This window comes from Phocoena sinus, chromosome 2 (assembly GCF_008692025.1).
Source record: "Phocoena sinus isolate mPhoSin1 chromosome 2, mPhoSin1.pri, whole genome shotgun sequence".
NCBI classification, from domain to species: Eukaryota; Metazoa; Chordata; class Mammalia; order Artiodactyla; family Phocoenidae; genus Phocoena; species Phocoena sinus.
In genome coordinates, this window is record NC_045764.1 from 93,536,447 (window position 1) to 93,555,839 (window position 19,393).

General features: G+C 44.8%; 2 protein-coding genes across 4 annotated transcripts; one reads left to right on the forward strand and one right to left on the reverse strand.

Annotated features, from left to right (window-relative positions):
* Nucleotides 1-2,100: 2,100 nt before the first annotated feature.
* RPUSD2 (RNA pseudouridine synthase domain containing 2) lies at nt 2,101-5,922 on the reverse strand. The gene is made up of 3 exons (XM_032624827.1): nt 5,296-5,922; nt 3,736-4,032; nt 2,101-3,044 (listed from the first exon to the last, which is right to left on the reverse strand). Exons 1-3 carry the CDS (start codon nt 5,920-5,922, stop codon nt 2,310-2,312), a joined length of 1,659 nt encoding a protein of 552 aa, XP_032480718.1. The 3' UTR covers nt 2,101-2,309.
* Nucleotides 5,923-9,415: 3,493 nt separating this feature from the next.
* On the forward strand, nt 9,416-18,772 carry CCDC32 (coiled-coil domain containing 32). 3 transcript variants are annotated; one of them, XM_032624703.1, is made up of 4 exons: nt 9,416-9,544; nt 11,406-11,661; nt 14,341-14,497; nt 17,798-18,772. In XM_032624703.1, exons 2-4 carry the CDS (start codon nt 11,418-11,420, stop codon nt 17,934-17,936), a joined length of 540 nt encoding a protein of 179 aa, XP_032480594.1. In that variant the 5' UTR covers nt 9,416-9,544; nt 11,406-11,417; the 3' UTR covers nt 17,937-18,772. The 3 variants fall into 3 exon arrangements, with proteins under 3 accessions (XP_032480594.1, XP_032480596.1, XP_032480597.1); XM_032624705.1 differs by having other exon boundaries at nt 9,537-9,743; XM_032624706.1 differs by having other exon boundaries at nt 9,537-9,743; nt 11,411-11,661.
* The last annotated feature ends 621 nt before the right edge of the window (nt 18,773-19,393 follow it).

Consider the following 19,393-nt stretch of genomic DNA (forward strand, 5'->3'; position numbering starts at 1 on the left):
ACCTGAGCTCTACGGTGTCAGAAGCTCCTGTGCTCAGAACCCTTCCAGACCTCGCCCTGTGTATCTCTTCATCTTGCTTGTTTTTCCTGTCCTTTAAAATCCCTTGTAATAAACCAGTAATTGAGTAAGGAAACTGCTTTCCTGAGTTCTGTGAGCCATTCTAATAAATGGTTGAACCTGAGGAGGCGGTTGTGGGAACCTTTGATTCACAGCTGGTCAGAAGCACAGGTAACAATCTGGACTTGCCATTGGCATTTGAAGTTGGGGCAAGTCTTGTGGGACCAAGTCCTTAACTTGTGGCATCTGACCCTATCTCCAGGTAGATGGTGTCAGAGATGAGTTACAGTATAGGACACCCAGCTTGTGTAAGAGAATTGCTTGATGTGGGGAAACCACCACATATTTTAAGTAGAGTGTTCTGTGAGTAAAAGAAAATGAGTTTTTCTTTCCTGGTATCTAAAATAGTTAAACACATAGAAGCAGAGAGTAGAATGATGATGCCAGGGATTGGGGGCAGGGGGACATGGGGAACTGCTATTCAACAAGTATAAAGTTTCAGTTACGCAAGATACTTAAATTCCAGAGATGCTGTACCACACCATGCCTACAGTTAACAATATCGTATTGTACACATTGAAATTTGTTAAGGTGTAGATCTCATGTTAAGTGTTCTTACCATAATAAATAATAAACAAATAAAAGTTTTGTGAATCACAGGACACTGCCAATAAAGTGAAAAGACAACCTACAGAATGGGAGAAAATATTTGCAAATCATGTATCTTTGAAGGGTCTTGTATCCAGAATACATAAAAACTCTTATAACTCGAAAACAACAAGCCAATCTGAATTAAAAATGGGCAAAAGATTTGAATAGACATTTCTGCAAAGAAGATACACAAATGTCCAACAAGCACATGAAAAGATGTTTAACATTATCAGTTACAAGGGAAATGCAAATCAAAACCACAATGAGAGGGCTTCCCTGGTTGCCCAGTGGTTGAGAGTCCGCCTGCCAATGCAAGGGACACGGGTTCGTGTCCCGGTCTGGGAAGATCTCACATGCCGCGGAGCGGCTGGGCCCATGACCCATGGCCACTGAGCCTGTGCGTCCAGAGCCTGTGCTCCGCAACGGGAGAGGCCACAACAGTGAGAGGCCCGCGTAGCACAAAAAAAAAAACAAAAAACAAAACACCACCACAATGAGATAATACTTCAATCCCACTATAATGACTACAATCAAAACAATGGAAAATAACAAGTGTTGGTGAGAATGGAGAGAAACTGGAACCCTTGTGCATTGCCCGTGGGAATGTAAAATGGTTCAGCTGCTGTGGCAAAGTTTGGTGATTTCCCCCAAAATTAAACACAGAATTACCATATGACCCAGCAATTCCACTCCTTGGTATGTACTTGAAAGAACAGAAAATATGTATTCAAACAAAAACTTGTATACAAATGTTCATAGCAGCACTATTCACAACTGCCAAAAGGTGGAAACAACCCAATGTCTGTCAACCGATGAATGGATATACAAAATGTGGTTTATAACCATGCAATGGAACATTATTCAGCCATAGACAGGAATGAAGTACTGATGCGTGCTATCAATTGCATGAACTCAGGGAACTTCCCTGGCGGTCCAATCGTTGACTCTGTGCTTCAAATGCCGGGGGCGCGGGTTTGATCCCTGGTCAGGGAACTAGGATCCCACATGTCACATGGCGTGGCCAAAAAAACAAAACGGGATGAACCCTGAAAACACTATGCTAAACAAAAGATGACAGACACAAAAGGTCACATATTATGTGATTCCATTTGCAAAAAATGTCCAGAATAGGCAAATCCATAGAGACAGAAGGTTGACTAATGGAATCAGGGGCTAGGAGGAAGAGGAAATGGGGATTACCTATTTAAAGAGTATGGGTTTCCTTTTGGGTGATGAAAATGTTTTGGAACTAATTAAGAGGTTATGGCTGCACATCACTGTGAATGTATGAAACACCACTAAACTGTATATCTTAGAATGGTAATTGTGTTATGTGAACTTTACCTCAATTAAAAAACCAAAAAGACTAGTAAGAAAACCAGACACACAAGGTATTAGAAAAAGAGATCTATTTTACAAACCAAAAAGTCCCCAAACTCTAGCTGGAGGGAGAAGGAAGGAGGTAGCAAGTAAGAGCAGGTCCTTTAAGAGCCCAACCTCACCCCTGAGAAAGTCTGAGTACCACCCCATGTGGTCAACTCCTACTTCATGGCCCATCCCCGTTCCAGTCCGAGAAGTAATCCCTCCATTGGCCACAGCCCTCAGTCCTCTTGCCAGTCATCCTGTGCCCAGGCAGGCATTGGTGAAAAGTACTCGAAGTCTGGCCCTTTATAGCACAGGGCATGCAGGAACATCACAAGGTCCTGGGGCAAGGGGTCCTGTCGCACTAGCCGGCACTCTGCACAGAGTGGGTCTGTCTCTTGATCCACGACATCGATTTCCGTTGCCTTCCCTGATGCCAAGGGCACTGTGTCCAGATCCTGAGGGCCTGCCTCAACTGCTCCATCCATCTTCTGGGCAGATGCAGCCAACTCTCCTAGGCAGTCTTTGCCCAGCTCTGAGGAAGGGGCTGTAGAGTCTGGGAGTCCTGGAGACAGGTCACCCTCACAGAGATCTAGCACATCCAGACTCTGTTTGGCCTGGTGCTCTGCCACAAGGTCCCGCAGTAGTTCCTCATCTGTCTTTGGAATGTGGCCGCCTCGGCCTCGGGAGGGGCCCCAGGCGATTGAGTTGTAGATGGGGTCATTGAGGATGGGGTGACCCAGGAACTGGAGGTGGACTCGGATCTGGTGGGTGCGGCCTGTGAGTGGCCGGCACCGTACCACACTGGAGTGGCCATTGTAGCTCAGTCTTTGGAACACTGTCTCACAGGGCTTGCCCCGAGGATCTACACGGCATACCCCTACCTTGTAGGACACCACCAAGATGGGTTCCTTGCAGGTTACTTCCTCGGCAGGGAACTCCCCCTCCACCCGGCACACGTACTCCTTCTCCAGCTACACAGAAGGGGAGAGGGAGAAAGTCAGCACAAAGCCTAAATGCCTGAAGCCCAAACCCTCTGCAGTGATGACAATGGACCTGTGTCAGACAGAAGAGGATTCAAACCCCAGCTCCACCATTTGCCAGTTGCACAATCCTAGGCACATTACTTACTTAGCCTCTTTAAATCCCATTAACTTGTCTGGAAAATGTCTGATTAGAAAAGCATTTACCCCAACAGGGCTGTTATACGGATTCAGTCAGCTGGGCTCTAACGTACTTGGTACTGGAGCTTGGTATACAGTAAACAATAAATACATTACAATGAGATCCAGAATTACAAGTCTCAAGACCACAAACACCACCATTTAACCCTTCTACCCAAGCATCTTCCAACGCCATCCAGAATTCTTCCCACCAAGTAGATTCTCACCACAGTCTTAAAAACCTTGCTCAGCCTGTCAGCACTTTAAATCTTCAAAACAGCGTATTACTGAGACGCAGTATATGCCATCTCTAAAGATCTTTTGAAACATGAGAGATAATAACCTGTCTCTGGCACTTTAGGTGTTGACCTTCCTGAAGATAGGCGGCATGACCAGAGAAACATGAAGGCTCACTTCAGATCTAGAACTCAGTGACACCCTTTCAACACAGAGCATTCATGAGGTCAGAAGGTGGCCTGCAGGAGGCAAAAGCTTGGCTCACCTGCCGGTCCCGAACCTGTTCATGAATTCTCTCCGAGACGGCTGCTGTCTTGGCAAACATAAGGACCCCAGAGGTAAGGCGGTCAAGCCGATGCAATGGGTGTAGCTCCTTGAGTTGGTGCTCCTTGCCCAGGATGAAGATGACCGTGTTGTGTCGGAAGCGGCCACAGGGGTGGACAGGAATGGAAGAAGGCTTGTCTACAACCACCACATCTTCGTTCTCTGCTAGCAGGCGGACGGGTTCTGCTGTAACTGGTGGCTCATGCCTGTGCACTGTGTTCCGTAAGAAGTCATTGTCCTGCCAATGACATAGGCAACCAGTCAGCCCAGGGTCCAGCCACCTATAATCAGTCAGCAGCACACACAGCTTCCTCCCCTCTTCCTTACTGACATGGAAGAATGGTCACAGTACATCCTTAAACAGAAAAAGCAGTGTGCATAGTGTAGTCTCACTTTGCAAAAACAGACATACAGGTAGATAGCAGACATTGAAAAACTCATAGGATATACACAAAATGTTAACGGTGATATCCCTGGGTGGTAAGAGTATGGATTTTTGTTGTTGTTATTCTGCTTATTCCTATTTTCTCTACCACAAAGTTATATTCGAAAAGTAAATTTTTCTAAAATAAAGGAAAAAAAACCTCCATAAATCATCACTTATTGTGACCTTGAACAAACACCAAGCTCTAAGTCCAGAGATTTGGGCTCTACAGCTGGATTTGCTACAGGCCTACTGTATGCTCTTAGGAAAGTCACTTAACTTCTCCAGGCCTCAGTTTCTTCATCTGTAAAATGTGAGGGTCAGTCCAGACCTCTGCTTCTCAAAATTGGGATGGGAGAGGGGATTCAAACCACTCACTCTCCAAATGCCTTGCATCCCCTCACAACTATGGTGAGGCAGTGTTAATAACAAGGGTGTCTGGTACCTCAGCTGTGATGGAATTTTAAAGAGTCAAAGCACTGGGCTAGACAATTCTAGTCTCAATCTCTGTCATTTCACAATTCTATCTTATCAGGCTCTGTGATAAATAATTTAAGCAGAAGTTATAAGAACACAGGCGTTGGAAGTGGCACTGTTACCTTACCTCTGTGAGGTTTACCTTAGTTTTCTCAGCTTCCTCACAGGTAAAATGAGGTGGCAGTATCTACTCCACAAGTTTGTCATTAGAATTAAATGTTAAAGTACCTAATGCTTAACTCTGTGCTCAGCACACAGGAGATATAAATGATAGTCTCGGTTATTATTATTTGTATAGAGATCTACAACGCAAGGTAGAAAGTCATAAGCACCAGTGCCACAAGACAGTGCGTAAAAGGAGCTATGAGAATTACAACTTCTGTCCCTTGGAAACACCGAAGACGCCTTGATGGAGGGGATAAGTGGGCTGCGTTCTTAAGCATACAGGCTGTCTACCTGCGGAGATGGGGCGCTAAAAGAGTGTTCCAAGTGAAAATGAGAACGCTTCAGAATTACCCCGATTTTACTCCAGTACCTATGCCCTAGTAACTATGAAATAAAACCCTGCCCCCTTTTGGGCAGGCCCCATGAGGACTCCACCTTGAGCACAACGCTGAGGTCCTGTACTGGTTCCTCGTTGAGGTGCAGGCGCCCTGCCCTGACCGCGGCTTCGTAGTAGGCAAGAGGCTGGGCTCGGAACTCGGTGCTGAAGACGTGCAGCAAGCTGTGGCCCACCCAGCGGCCTTTGCAGTAAGTTCGGAAGTCAAAGTAATAGGGCCGCACCTTGCGCAGGCCGCCCTCAAAGTAGTAGCTGGTCTCGGCAAAGTGTTCATCGCCGAAGCTAACGCCTGTCCGCCGCTTCTTCGGGGGCGGCACGACGCGCTCCCCGGTTGCTCCCCGCCGCTTTTTCCGCTTGCCGGGGCCCGGGGCTGCAGTCGCGGCCTGCTCCCCGCTCCCTGCGGCCTGCGTCGCGTCCCCCGGGGCCGGCTCCACTCCTGGGCCCGCTGGCTCCGGGCGCCCTGGGGGCTGCTCACCCCTCGCGTCGCCACCCGCATCTCCATTTTGCTGAGCCGGAGCCCCCAGCCCGCTAGCTGCCTGGGCCCTGGTCGAAAGTGTTTCCGCCATGGGGCCCCTACGGGCACCCCAAGTCCTGGCAAAGGTGAGGCGCCGGAGGTTGAAGCACACTTGCCCCAAAACCTGGAGCCACACGCGGCCGCCCAGCCACATGACCACCCAGCGGCGGCGGCCATGTCGCGCTCTGATGACGCCACTCGGCACCAACCAATCGGTGAGGCCTAGTGCCGAGGCGGGACTGCGTTAAGAATAGGAGTGTAGGAGTGAGCAGAATGAGTTGAGTTGAGAGGCTGTGAGAATGATTCATTAAGTGAAGATTCCATGTAGATATGCTCGACGTCCCTTGAGTCTGGAAAGACTCTTGAAAGTTATTTTAAAACAAAACAAAACAAAATGAGGATTGCTAAACTCTGAATATCCAAGAAGCACTGTGTTGTATACTTTAAAGGGTATTATATTTTGTGACATATAACTCAATAAAGCTGTTATATATGTAATTAAGCACACACATCTCAGAAGCAATGTTTTTACACTTGTCCTTCTCCCTAACAGCATGAGAAGGACTAGAGATCTCCCATTTGCCTCCCATATGCTCGTGTCCTGAGATTAAAACTCCAAGTGGATCAGAAGATGTATTTGTCAGAGTTCTTAAATGCAAAGTACTGAAACCAACTTCTGTTAACTTCATAAGAGACGGAATTATTGAAAGGATATTAGTGCCTCATAGGATTCACAAGAGAGCCGGAGAACAGGCTCAGAAACATCCAAATCAAGAGAAGCCAAGGCCTCTGAGAACCAGCCACATGACAAAAGGGTGAATTGTATGGAACGTGAATTATATTTCAATAACGTTGTTTTTTTTTTTAAATACTCAAAATGTGGTCTGTGGATTAGCAACATGGGCAACATCTGCTGGAACTGCAGAATCTTTTTCCTCCTTCCCTCCAGATCAGCTGAGTGAGAATCTGCATTTTAACAAGATCCTCAGGTCATCTGTCTGCATATTAAAGTTTGAAAAGGACTCTTATAGACCACGCAAAGTAGATTTTTGTCGTACCCTTTGGACATCCAGCATCTTCTCAACACTCTTGTGTGGGGAATTTCCCACATTAAGTACTGCCTCCAAGAGGTGGAATTCAGAAACTGGCCTTCCCAGCCTCCCTTGCAACTTGGGCATCCATCACCTGGGCTCCTTTGATCAGGCAGAACCTTTGGTTCAGAGGCATATAGCAGAGGAAGCAGGCACAGTGTGGAATACATGTCTGACAAGATAGCATTGGAGGTATCTGATTTGGGGGACTAAGAGTGGGGGAAGTTCTTGTGTCCAGTGCCCAGCTGCAGTGTCTATGTTCAATGGCATTGGGGTGCTCCCTGAGAAGTCCCTCAGTGAGGTTTGGACACTGAGGTTTACTCAGTGGGTATAGACCCCAAGTCTGACTCTTTGGTCCATCTTGAGATTCTGTGAACTATTTAATATCCTTTAATACTGTGATGTACAATAGAATAGCCATTAGCCACCTGTGGCTATTTAAATTAATTAAAATGAAAAAAAATTTAAATTCAGTTCTTCAGTTACAGAAACTGCATCTCAAGTGCTCAATAATCACATGAAGCTCGTGGATACCTTATTGGACAGCTCAAATACAGAACATTTCTATCATCACAGAAATTTTATTGTACAGAGCAGCTTTAATTAATTCCTTTTACTGCTTAAACTGGCTAGAATGAGCTCTATAGTTTGAACTAAGAACTCCACCTAACTTACTGTGATAAGGATTTAAGTCTTTAATTTAAGAGCAATGGGAAAGAGTTTCTGGTGTGTGTGTGTGTGTGTGTGTGTGTGTGTGTGTGTGTGTGTGACATGATCTAATCTCCATTTCAAAAAGATTACCCTGGTTGCAACTTGGAGAAGGGACTGAAGAGTGAATCACAAGGTCTAGCTCCAATTCAGTGTGGTCTTTGACCATGAGGGTTCTAATTTAAACATTCAGACACCAAACAAGTTTTGAACATTTGCCAAGCATCACTTGGCTCTAGAGATACAGAGGTAAGAAAGACATGGTTCCTGACCTCAGTGAAGGCCTAGGCTGGTTGAGGAAACAAATATAAAACATATTTGTGCTAATCACATTGTGGTTAAAGCAGAGACTAAGATAGAGGGATGCTGACTGCCCTCATGTGGCTTCCCAGTGTGAACAGTCCTTGGGGAGGGGGAGATCACCAGGGCTTATGGTTTCAGCTTTGCAAGTCCAGGATCTGGTTTGGATTTATTCAGTGCACACCCTAATTAAACTCAAAGGACACAGATGAATCGCTAAGGGTGACCATTTTTTAATTTACAACTGTAATTTTAAGTTAAAAGATGTATTCAATTTTATACCAGCCAGTGTTTGTGCCTACTGTTAAAGGCACCCTCATCCTGGTATCAAGATATGTAAGAGGCCAAATATGAAATCAAGAGGTTTTTTTGGTGAGCAGGAAATTAGAGAAAACGTCATAAGTGAGTTGAAAGGCCATGGAGCAGCTCAATGAAGCACCCATAAATCTATGACAGTGATCCTTTCTATGAATCAGATGCTACCAGATTCGTGTCACCAGTTCGGGTGGCAGTTGGAGTACTCTGTGGATCCGCCCATCCTCATATATTCCCTGTGAATAAGCACTGCCAAAATCTTGCCTATTATTTGCTCCTTTGTTTTCTAACCTTCTTGCTTTCCACTTCCTTCTGTTTGCATATTCTAAGAATGGTTATAAATGTAACAGAGTACCTTGTAGTTCCCTTTCACATGGTGGTAGTTATTACCACCATAGCCACATTGATTGGCTTTGGACACATCTAGAGATTATACCCTCAGCCAAGCTACTTCTACAGATGGTTGGCTGATGTCTTTCTTCACATGTGTCTTTCGGGAGACAGTAACCTGCCCTGGAAATTGGGGATCAGGTTGGGAGGGTTGCATCTCAGCGAACGGATAACCCCTGAAGGATATCAAAGGTCATCTCCTTTAAAAAAAAAAAAAAAGAGTTTCTGACACACATTTCCCATGACCACTCTCTCCTTTATGTACTCTGGCCACACTTCCGTCATATCCTCTATAACTCTTTGATGTTATTTGTAAACTTGTCTGTCTCCATGGCGCTTCCTCCTAAGCTTTAAGGCTGGGACCCATACCAAGTCTTACCTGTCTTGAATTCCCGCTTAACACAATGCCTCGAACACAGCATGAGCTTGATGTCTATTGACTAAATGAATGTGGGAAAGCTACATAACTTGGTGAACGGGACCTGGATCTCCTGTGAGAGTAAGGAAAGTAATCGCTTCCAACCCCATTCGAGGAGCAAAAGTCCTCTAATTTGCGTATCGAAGGGCTGAAATTTTCGGGGACAAACAGCAGCCCAGAGAACTGCCGAGGAGATTAACTTGCTCAGGTAACCAAGAAAAGTCAAGGCCTTGGAAACTGGGCTTCCCTTTCTGAGCAGGAACCTCGTGGAAGGCGCCGTCCGCGCGGCTGTAACGCACTTGTATGAGCCGAATCTACCTGGCCCTTGGGAAGACTGGGGCCCAGGGCGTGTTCTCCACCGTTTCCAGGCAACAACAGTCCCGCCCATCGTTTCCTAGCACTCTGCTTCTCGCTTCCTTACCCTGCTGAGCTCCACTCGACCAATTGACGCACAGAACATCGCCAGTTTGGGAGGTGGTTGGAGGACTCCAGGGATCCGTCACCTGGAAACTCCGCCTCCCTATTTCTCCCAGGCTGCCAGCGACTGAACTGAGGTGAGCGTTTGCGGGCTGCGGGGCAGGAGGTTGCGGTAGGTGGAGAGGCGCGGGGGTACCCAGCGTTTTGTATTCCCGGCTCCGTCCGCATTCCGAGATACCACAGTGGTGCCTCGGGGCCTGAGTCGTCCCTCCTAGCCAGTCCTTGAGGCCTGAGCGACTGAGGCCCGAGATCTGGACACCAGGGTTTTCCGCGCTGGTATGGACTTCCTGCGGGGGACCGGGGGACCAGGGGACCAGGGCTCTGATGCTAGCAAAGTTTTGGTGTGGGTGGGTTCAAACGACTTCGGGATAGGGGTGGAGCCTCATTGTGACCCTTGGCATCAGTTCATACAGGGACTCCGTCACATATCTGGCCCTTTTACTTCCGGGCCATAGCGCTGGCTGGGCGCTCTCTCCTGGAATTATTCAGACCTTTTCCCAGGCAGCCTACCTAATCTCAAAGGTCCCTCCTGTAAGAAGGTGTCAATTCATCCTATTAGACTAGATGGTTACGAAAGCCCCCAGGCTTTGTGGGTAGCCCTTACCACTTAGCTCTGCTCAGGCTACTTTCAGTATAGAGTCCCAAACAGGCAGAGTGATAATGGGTAAAAACATGGCTTTTGGAGCGTCACAGGTCTGGTTTCCAATCAGGGATTCACTCTGTATCAGTAATGTGCCTTTGACAAGTTACCCTTATGATCCTCAGTTTTTTCATCTGTAAAATGATGACAATGTCTATCTTTCCATTTTTCTATTAAAATAAGAACATGAGCCGTATAGCCCAGCGTCACCATGTAATGAGCACATGAGTCTTGCATATAACAGTACTCTCCGACAGTTTTCACCAAGCAGCATTTTTATTATCCTGGTGTACTGTATATGGAACTGTGCAGGGCCTTTAGTCTGTATCCTATTGAAAACAGAATTTAATTGGCTGAGGACAGCGTGGTTGCATTTTGGAGATCTTTGGAGAAAAGTGCAGAATGGTTGTCCTCACTGGAAATGTCCTAGAAATTCCTCTGTGTGTGTGTGCGTATATGTGTTAAAACATCCATAACATAAATTTTACCATTTAACCATTTATAGATGTACTGTTAAGTGGCATTCACATTATTGTACAACCATTACGACCATCTATTTCCAGAACTTCCCAAACCGAAACTGTACCCATTAAACAGTAACTCCCATTACCATCCCCGCCTCCAACCACCATTCTATTTTCTGTCTCTATGAGTTTGACTGCATAGACCTCATATAAGTGGAATCATTCAATATTTGTCCTTTTGTGTCTGGCTTATAGAAATTCCATTTTAAGGGACTTCCCTGGTGGCGCAGAGGTTAAGAATCTGCCTGCCAATACAGGGGACACAGGTTTGAGCCGAGGTCCAGGAAGATCCCACATGCTGCGGAGCAACTAAGCCTTTGCGCCACAACTACTGATCCTATGCTCTAGAGCCCACCAGCCACAACTACTGAGCCCACGTGTCACAACCACTGAAGCCCACGCGCCCAGAGCCCGCGCTTCACAACAAGAGAAGCCACTGCAATGAGAAGCCCGCGCACTGCAACGAAGCATAGCCCCCACTTGCCGCAACTAGAGAAAGCCCACGTGCAGCAACGAAGACCCAACACAGCCAAAAATTAATTAATTAATTAATTAATAAAAAAAGAAATTCCATTTTAAAAGACAAACTTCGTTATGAAAACAACCTGAGTGCAGAGCCAGAAGAGGAACCTAATTACCCTTTTGTCATCTTTTTCTCTATAACATAGGAATGTAATAGAAGACATTTTAAACTTTGTTAAGAGAAACTTGATAAAAGGCTATTACCTTCCTTCCTAAGTCAGTCCTTATTCACTTGTGCTTCTGTTTTTTCAGCTCAGATTCCAAATGAAAATGTTTGAGAACGTTGACTCTACAACTACAAGATCTGGCCCGGATCTTTGGGCTGAAATCTGTTCCTGTCTGCCACATCCTGACCAAGAGGATAGTGCCAGCAATGCTTTCTCAGACTCCTTTATGGATTCTTACCCTGCAGGCACAGGCCAGAGGGAGGCCCCAGACTTTGCTGTGCAGCCAGCTGTAAAGCCTTGGGCTCCCCTGCAGGATTCAGAAGTGTATTTAGCATCTCTAGGTAAGTTAGATGGCTTTTTTTTTTTTTTTTAATCAGAAGCTGGTGGTTTTAAGGAAGCATGTTGAAGTTCTGTTACATCAAACCTGGTTTTCTATTCTGTTTTTTTGTCCTTACCACATGTATCTGTCAGATGTAATTCTAGGGGGTGTTTCAGGTTGGTTGTTGGGAAGGAGCCCCCTTTTCCTTGTACATCCCTTAACAGTCTTTGTCATCTCCTGCCTCTGACTGTTTCATCTCAATTCTGCTTTATTTATTGGCATTCTGTAGGACACTCTTGTTCACTCTTGGTGGCCCATGTATTCAGATAACCCCAAAGTGTCATACCTTATGCATCCTGAAAGAAGAAGGTCATGGTCCCAGAGCTACATGTGGATTTATGATGCTACAGTTTGAGAAATAGATTTAATAGATTGATGGTTGGGATGGGAGTATATTGACATAAAATTCTTGTTAGCCATTTTAGTTTTTAAATATTTCCTGAACACATCTTCATCTTCACTGCCCTGTCCTGTGGCCTTCCTTACGTATTTAGAGAGACTCCTAACACAGGAAAGAAATTCAGATTGTCCCGTGCTAGGGGAAAGACAAATATCAGTCTTGGGCAGTGATCGCCAATCTTCAGAATCATGTTAACCTTTATTATTAGACATCCATGAGATGCATCAATATGTCACAAAACCAAACCTGAGAATAATTATTTGAGGAAGGAAAGGCAATTCAGGAAGAAGAAGCATTTGAGGAAGGACAGAAAGAAGAGTCAGAATAGAGTTTACATGATTGCTAAGAAATTTCTTGGAAAAATAGAAGGAATTTGTTTAATGATGTACTGGAGGAAAAAAATATGAGAAAAATACAGGTGGAATGATGGCTAATGAGAAAGATGAGGGTGTAATATGAAATTTGTTGGGAAGTCACCAGAGATAGTATAGTAATACTTGCAGCAGTGGCCGAGGAGGTTACCAATTCTGTTGTAGTCAGAATATCTGTTTAATGATGATAGGAGAAGAAGCCACAGTCTTAAGGAAGCTGAAGAACCAGATCCTTCGGCTTGTTGGTGCTCTGTGCCCAGGGCATATAAGAAACTTTCATGGATTCAGTGATGTTTTTGATTGGTGAAGACTGGTTCAGAAGGTTAAAACTCCACGGATCTTTTCTAAAATCAGTTAAGATGGTGATTAAAATGTCCTCCCCTGAAGAAAATAAGAGGGATTCCTGTTGCCTTTGGCAGAGTCTGGAAGATAATGGCAAGCGGGTTTGGAGGATGCAAGGCACCTGTTTCTGCCTGATCACATCTCATCAGGGATTCAGCACCCTCAGAAAGGGGAAGACCTTTTCCAGCCCAAAAGACTACCTCCCACCTTGACAATCAAGGCCTGACAACATAAAGATTGTTTTTATTGCCAAATAAACTTATATCAGAGAATCCACTAAGAGCAACAATTAAAAACTTTTAACCAGTTCAACCTGAGATATACATAATCTTTTACCCATCCTCCAGGAGAAAAAAACTCCTCAAATATTTAACATTTATCAACTGTAGTTTTTTTTTTTTTTTTTTTACATGGGTGAGCTTTTGGTGGTAACTTGTAGCAACAAAAGGTGTTTGTTTTGATCAGTGGGTTCCAGCTGATGCGGCTTGTTTAGAAATGAAAACAAGATTGCAAATCATAAAGTTTCTATTGGTGGGCTTGATGTCCACCCCTCCCCTCCAAAAGGTCATCATTTACCTATTTATTATAGTTGGAGGCAAGACTAAATTAAGGCAGAAGGCAAATGGTGATACCCTTACTTGTATTCTTTTAAAGGGGCTATCTGTTCATCAGTTATACTTAAAATGCAAGAAGAGTAACTAAACATGTATCACCAGGAAGCCATAATGGATCACTCTCACAGGGATTACAAGATGTTTGTTTTTGTTAGGCTCCAACATCCAGGCTACAAGCAGAACAACCTTCAAAAAAAAACATTGGGAGATTCCTTTTCTTTAATCAAGAACTTAATCACACATAGAGATCTTAAAGGTCTCTTATTATTGAGTTCTCATCAAGTCAATTTTTGTGTCTAATGAACCAACGAATCTCTCTTCATGTTATCTAATTCTTTCTCATGAGGTTTGGAAACCACTTTATGACACTGTAACAAAAAAAGCCATTTACTCCTCCGAGAGACTATTTTCAGGAGTTGAAAAAAGAAAATAGTATACACATGTCAAGCCAGGGAAAACAAGCATTTCTTAGAGAGATACCTGCTGGGCTTCTGTGATTTCAAAGAAATCATGCCATCAATTTATTTATGAGAACCTATAAACCCCTTTTCTGGAGTTAAAAAATTAAACAGTTATTTGGTACAATGCAGAGAGAAGGCATTGGGATGGAAAAAGAAAAATATACGTTTGTCCTCCTTAAAAAAATGAGCTCTTTTTCAGGGAGTGTGCTTGTACTCATCAGTGAGAGAATTTTTAAGTTGACATTTTGCATTTTTGCTTTGTTTTGTTTTGTCTGGCCGCACTGTGTGGCATGCGGAATCCTGGTTCCCCAACCAGGGATTGAACCCGTGCCCCCTGCAGTGGAAGCGCAGTCTCAACCACTGGACCTCGAGGGAAGTCTGGCATTTTGCATTTTAGATTAGTTTTGTTTCATACTCACTTTCGTTGTTAAGTTCAACTTCCTCTCTCTTTAGAGAAGAAACTGAGAAGAATCAAAGGTTTACATCAGGAAGTGACTTCCAAGGACATGCTTCGAACCCTGGCGCAAGCAAAGAAGGAATGCTGGGATCGGTTCCTCCAGGAGAAGTTAGCATCAGAATTCTTTGTGGATGGACTTGATTCTGATGAGAGGTAATTGATTCTCAGTCCAGCTCCAGGTGACAGTCTATTTCACTGAAAGCATTTCTCTTCCTCTAAAGAAGTCAGGGAGAGCGACATCTGAGTCCAGATATACGTTGATATCAACATCAGCTTTTCTGAGCTAAAATCATCCTTTGTAAGGTTGCTTTATTTGCTTAGTCCAGTGGCAGATTTTTGGGAATGAGTTTTTTTTTTTTTTTTTTTTTTTGCGGTACGCGGGCCTCTCTCTGTTGTGGCCTCTCCCGTTGTGGAGCACAGGCTCCGGATGCGCAGGCTCAGTGGCCATGGCTCATGGGCCCGGCCGCTCCGCGGCACGTGGGATCCTCCCAGACCGGGGCACGAACCCGTGTCCCCTGAATCGGCAGGTGGACTCTCAACCACTGCGCCACCAGGGAAGCCCTGGGAATGAGTATTTTTGCCAAAAAGCAAATTCCCTACCTACATCTTTTTTTTTTTTTTTTGGCTGTGTTGGGTCTTCGTTGCTGCATGCAGGCTTTATCTAGTTGTGGCGAGCAGGGGCTACTCTTTGTTGCCGTGCGCAGACTCTCATTGCGGTGGCTTCTCTTGTTGCAGAGCACAGGCTCTAGGTGCGCAGGCTTCAGTAGTTGTGGCACACGGGCTCAGTAGTTGTGGCTCGCATGCTCTAGAGCGCAGGCTCAGTAGTTGTGGCTCATGGGCTTAGTTGCTCTGTGGCATGTGGGATCTTCCCAGACCAGGGCTTGAACCTGTGTACCCTGTGTTGGCAGGCGGATTCTTAACCACTGTGCCACCAGGGAAGCCCCCCCACCTACATCTTGATCACAGGTTGAGCAGAGTTGAGAATAAACTATTGTCTTCATTTTTAAGTACACACTGTGCTTGAGAAAGTAGTAATCAATCAACAACTGGAACCAAGTCTTCTTACCTATCAACCTCCACTGCCTTACAGAGTTTCTGTAATATTTCTGTCAAATTTGAGTAGACACTCAAATTTGCGTAGACCAGATGAATGAATTTCTTAATCTACTATGAAGGCACTGTGCTTGATGTCGTAGGCATGGAGGGGAGATGTAAGGACGTTTCAGAGCCTTTTTTTGGTCCTCAGAACTAGGTGGGGAGAGCTGACAAATATATATGTAGACATACCTAACAAAATGAGGCAGCATAAGAAAAGAGCCAGATGAGTGGAAGTGACAACGTGCTTTAGGAGTTGAAAGACCATTGAGCTCCCTTTGGGGTCTGGTTTTGTACCAAAGGAGAACAGTATCTGCAGATGGGCTGGATGCAGAAAGGAGGAGAGGGCATTCTGCCACAAAGAGCAGGATGGTGCTTGACACCGCGGATAGGAGCTCTGCCACTTACTGGTTGTATGTTTCTGGGTGAGTAACCTGTGTGTACCTCAGCTTCCTGCTCTGTAAAGCAGGAGTAGTACCTCTTACCTTATAGGGTTGTTATGAGCATTAAATGAGTTACTATGTATAAAGCACTTAGAACAGTGCCTGGCACAGGGTCAGTACTGTGTGTTAGCTATTCTTAATATTATTCTTCCTAACAGAATTTTAAAATTCAGTAAGAAATTATTCAAAATGAAAATCAGTGAGGGAAATAAAAACTTGAATTTTAACACAAGGTCTTAGGAGAATATGACTTAACCTAAGTTTACATCATAGCATTAACACTGATTTTGAGAGTCCCATGGTATCAGATGAAGATACTGCTGCTGAAATCATGGACAGTATGTGAATAGAACTTCATGGTTACATTTTATTTTTTAATTTGCAAAGTATTTTCACTTACATTATCTCAAATATTGCATCAGCGTGCCCCCAGATCCTTCAGAAATCAGTATGGCATCTAAGGTCAGGTCAACTTCCCTCTGAGGGTTCAGAAAATAATATACATTTTACTCTTTTCTTTTCCCAATTGAGCCTTAAACTGCCCCAAACACAAAAGATGAAGATGCACAGATTTCTGAGCCACTAATAATTTGGTATTATATTCTCTCCTCTTCAATATTTCCTTCCTCTCCAGTTCTGAGAAGAAAAGACAACTTTCTCCTGCATAATTCTCAAATAGTAATTCTTCTTCTCAGAAATTAGATCAGCACCAAGACTCAAGTTTATGTTTCTGTATATTTATTAATACCTAAAATAATGTGGGTTTCCCTTCCTTATAGAAATAATTGAAACAATTTTATGAAAAGTATGGTAGATGAAGATTAAATGCCCACATAGCACCTTAGTCCCCTGAGCTATGGGCACCTGTTGAGCTGTGGGCACCTGTTGCCCTGAGCCTACATCTGTGGGAATGCTTCTTTCTATCAGTGTTCAGAACAAGCACCAGGAAACAGTAGATGTGCATTTGGTTTCAAACTTCAAAGTTTATGTTTTAAACACAGTCCATTTTGTAGTGGAATTGTGTGGTTCTTCACGTATGTGAAGGCCAGATGTGTGACCCTCCTTATGGCATACTTTTGGCAAGGGAGCAATGGGCTGGGAAATCCTACTGTCCACAACATGATTCCCTCATTTTAGGTGTCTAAAATCTGCTGGTTATGGCCTTATTTCTTGGCTTACGATTTTTTGCTGTTGAAGAGCACAGAATGAGGTTTATATTATTCCTAGTCATTTGCAATTTACCGTGAATGTCTAATAGCTTTAGGGTGGAGATATCCTGGGTACTCAAGGAAGGTGGGAGGGGGACACTTCCCCCTCCCCACAGATCCAAACAAAAAAGAGCCCCCTGGCATAGTGGCCATTCCTTTGTGGGGGACATTGCTACTCAGATGTTTCCATCTTGGCATCTTGCTGTAGAAAGAACTAAACAAACAAAAACACACAAAAAATCGTGTTTAGTACAACTAAGTGCTGTAAGTATAATTAAGCCTCAGACTACCTCAGGTATAAGAGATTTCAAGATGCTCAGGTTTCTGCCTCACTAATAATTTGGTATTTATTTGAATGTTTCCTCCCCTTGACGATTTCTCTTCTCTCCAGTTTTGAGGAAAAAAAGATGGGACTGAGGCATAAGCTCTTTAGCTGTTCTCATCAAGCCTTCAGAGACTCTGCATTTGAAGGCGGCCTGGTGCTGCTTGTCGCCCAAGTGCCCACTAGGGGGTAAATTATGCCACGGAGCTGCCAGGATGCACAGCTGTCAGAGGAGTATCTGTGCTCCCCACATTAGCAGTGAAAAACAATTATAGGAAGAAATTGGTGGTGGGCGGGAAGGCAGTCTTTGAGTAACTGAGATAATCATTAAGTAATTAATCAGTGAGGTCTGATGCAGCCACCCTTTTCTCCTGCTCTTTCCTAGCACCTTGGAACATTTCAAGAGGTGGCTCCAGCCAGATAAAGTAGCCATCAGTACGGAGGAGGTCCAGTATCTGATTCCTCCAGAGTCGCAGGTTGAGAAGCCAGCGCCCGGGGACGAGCCAGCAGCAGTGGAACAATAAATTACACACACACACGCCCAGCAGCTGTCTTGGTTCCAGAGGGAACAGCAGAGAGCTCGGCAGCGGCAGCAGCAAGGAGAAATCTAGGGAGGGAAAAAGCCCAGCCTTCCACTCCACCAAGCAAGCGGGCCCCTGAGGACTTGCTGAGGGCTGGCACGTGTGACTGTCTTGGGTAAAGTGACTGACCCAGTGTGTGCTGGATCAAAATACCGCCTTCCTCTCTGTCTCACAGCTTGTCTGAGCTCTGTTGCTGCAGGTGAGAAGTCTGCTAAGAACCTAGTGAAGGACCAAGTGTGAACGTATTTGGAGAAACTGATAACCCTTGTGTATAATGGATAAGTTAAGTGAGTCATATTTTTTCTCGCCTCTTCTGGATGGTCCCGCCTATGTTCCAAGCATTCCCTTGGTAAATTGTCAGGGATGCGTGGCACCGAAGAGAGTGAAGTCTGCTTCCTTGAATCTAAGACCCATCTGAGGCTTCTCTAACAAGTCCATGATAAATATAGTGACTTTAGGAAAAAGAGGCTGGGCTTTTCCTTCGTCTGATTTGTTTCTTGTGGGGAAAATGAACGAAAGAAGTGTGAAAATATAGGTGTTTCTGTGTATACGTGTATATTTTTTATTTCATGCATGGTTTCTCCCCTGACTTCCTCTGGCACTTAAAAAGAGCCAGGTTCCAAATTAGACTTGTGTTTATGGTATTGGTATTTGAAACCACTCCTGAATAATTCCACACCTACTCCTTGTGGCAGCTTTCCTGGCTAAGCCTATGCTTCCTACCTTGTTTATGGTGTTCTTGTTCAGTTGGTTTTGTCCACATAAAACTTTTCTCATCAGACTAGCTGTGTGTGGTGCTATTAACCTGATTCCTCTCAGAGAGACACTCCCAGGCAGTCAGGAGGTAAAGACAAATGCATGTCAACGCAGAAGAGCTGGTAACTTTTGCCAGATTCCTGTTTTTAACATGTGCCCTCTGACAAGCCAAACCTCGGTGCCCTGAGGGTAGGATTCTGAGGTCATGGCTCCAGTGGTGCGTCTTTCTGGGTAATAGGTTCCAAATCCCTAATGATGAGCAGGTGGCCATAAAAACCTTCAGAGAACATTTGCTCATTTCTAAATCAAGTAGATTGAGAAATTTTGCCTTGTCCAAAAGGATGGGAACCCAACCAGGTGATTCTATATACTTGCTTAATTATATGAATATTTTTGTCGTAATTTCCAGATGGGTTTTCCTTTTTGTTTTGCCGTTGAACTGGTGTTAGCTTTATTCTTACTGCTTTTTTTTTTTTTTTTTTTTGCGGTACGCGGGCCTCTTACTGCTGTGGTCTCTCCAGACGCACAGGCTCAGCAGCCATGGCTCACGGGCCCAGCCGCTCCGCGGCATGTGGGATCTTCCTGGACCGGGGCACGAACCCATGTCCCCTGCATTAGCAGGCAGACTCTCAATCACTGCGCCA

What these genes read in the sequence shown, in the direction of transcription:
- RPUSD2 (XM_032624827.1), bottom strand. Translation starts at nt 5,922, where the DNA reads ATGTGGCTGGGCGGCCGCGTGTGGCTCCAGGTTTTGGGGCAAGTGTGC. An exon ending in ACCTCAGCGTTGTGCTCAAG is followed by an intron (nt 4,033 to 5,295) that starts GTGGAGTCCTCA and finishes TGTCATTGGCAG; the next exon opens with GACAATGACTTCTTACGGAA. An exon ending in AACAGGTTCGGGACCGGCAG is followed by an intron (nt 3,045 to 3,735) that starts GTGAGCCAAGCT and finishes CCTTCTGTGTAG; the next exon opens with CTGGAGAAGGAGTACGTGTG.
- CCDC32 (XM_032624703.1), top strand. Translation starts at nt 11,418, where the DNA reads ATGAAAATGTTTGAGAACGTTGACTCTACAACTACAAGATCTGGCCCG. An exon ending in AGTGTATTTAGCATCTCTAG is followed by an intron (nt 11,662 to 14,340) that starts GTAAGTTAGATG and finishes CTCTCTCTTTAG; the next exon opens with AGAAGAAACTGAGAAGAATC. An exon ending in GGACTTGATTCTGATGAGAG is followed by an intron (nt 14,498 to 17,797) that starts GTAATTGATTCT and finishes GCTCTTTCCTAG; the next exon opens with CACCTTGGAACATTTCAAGA.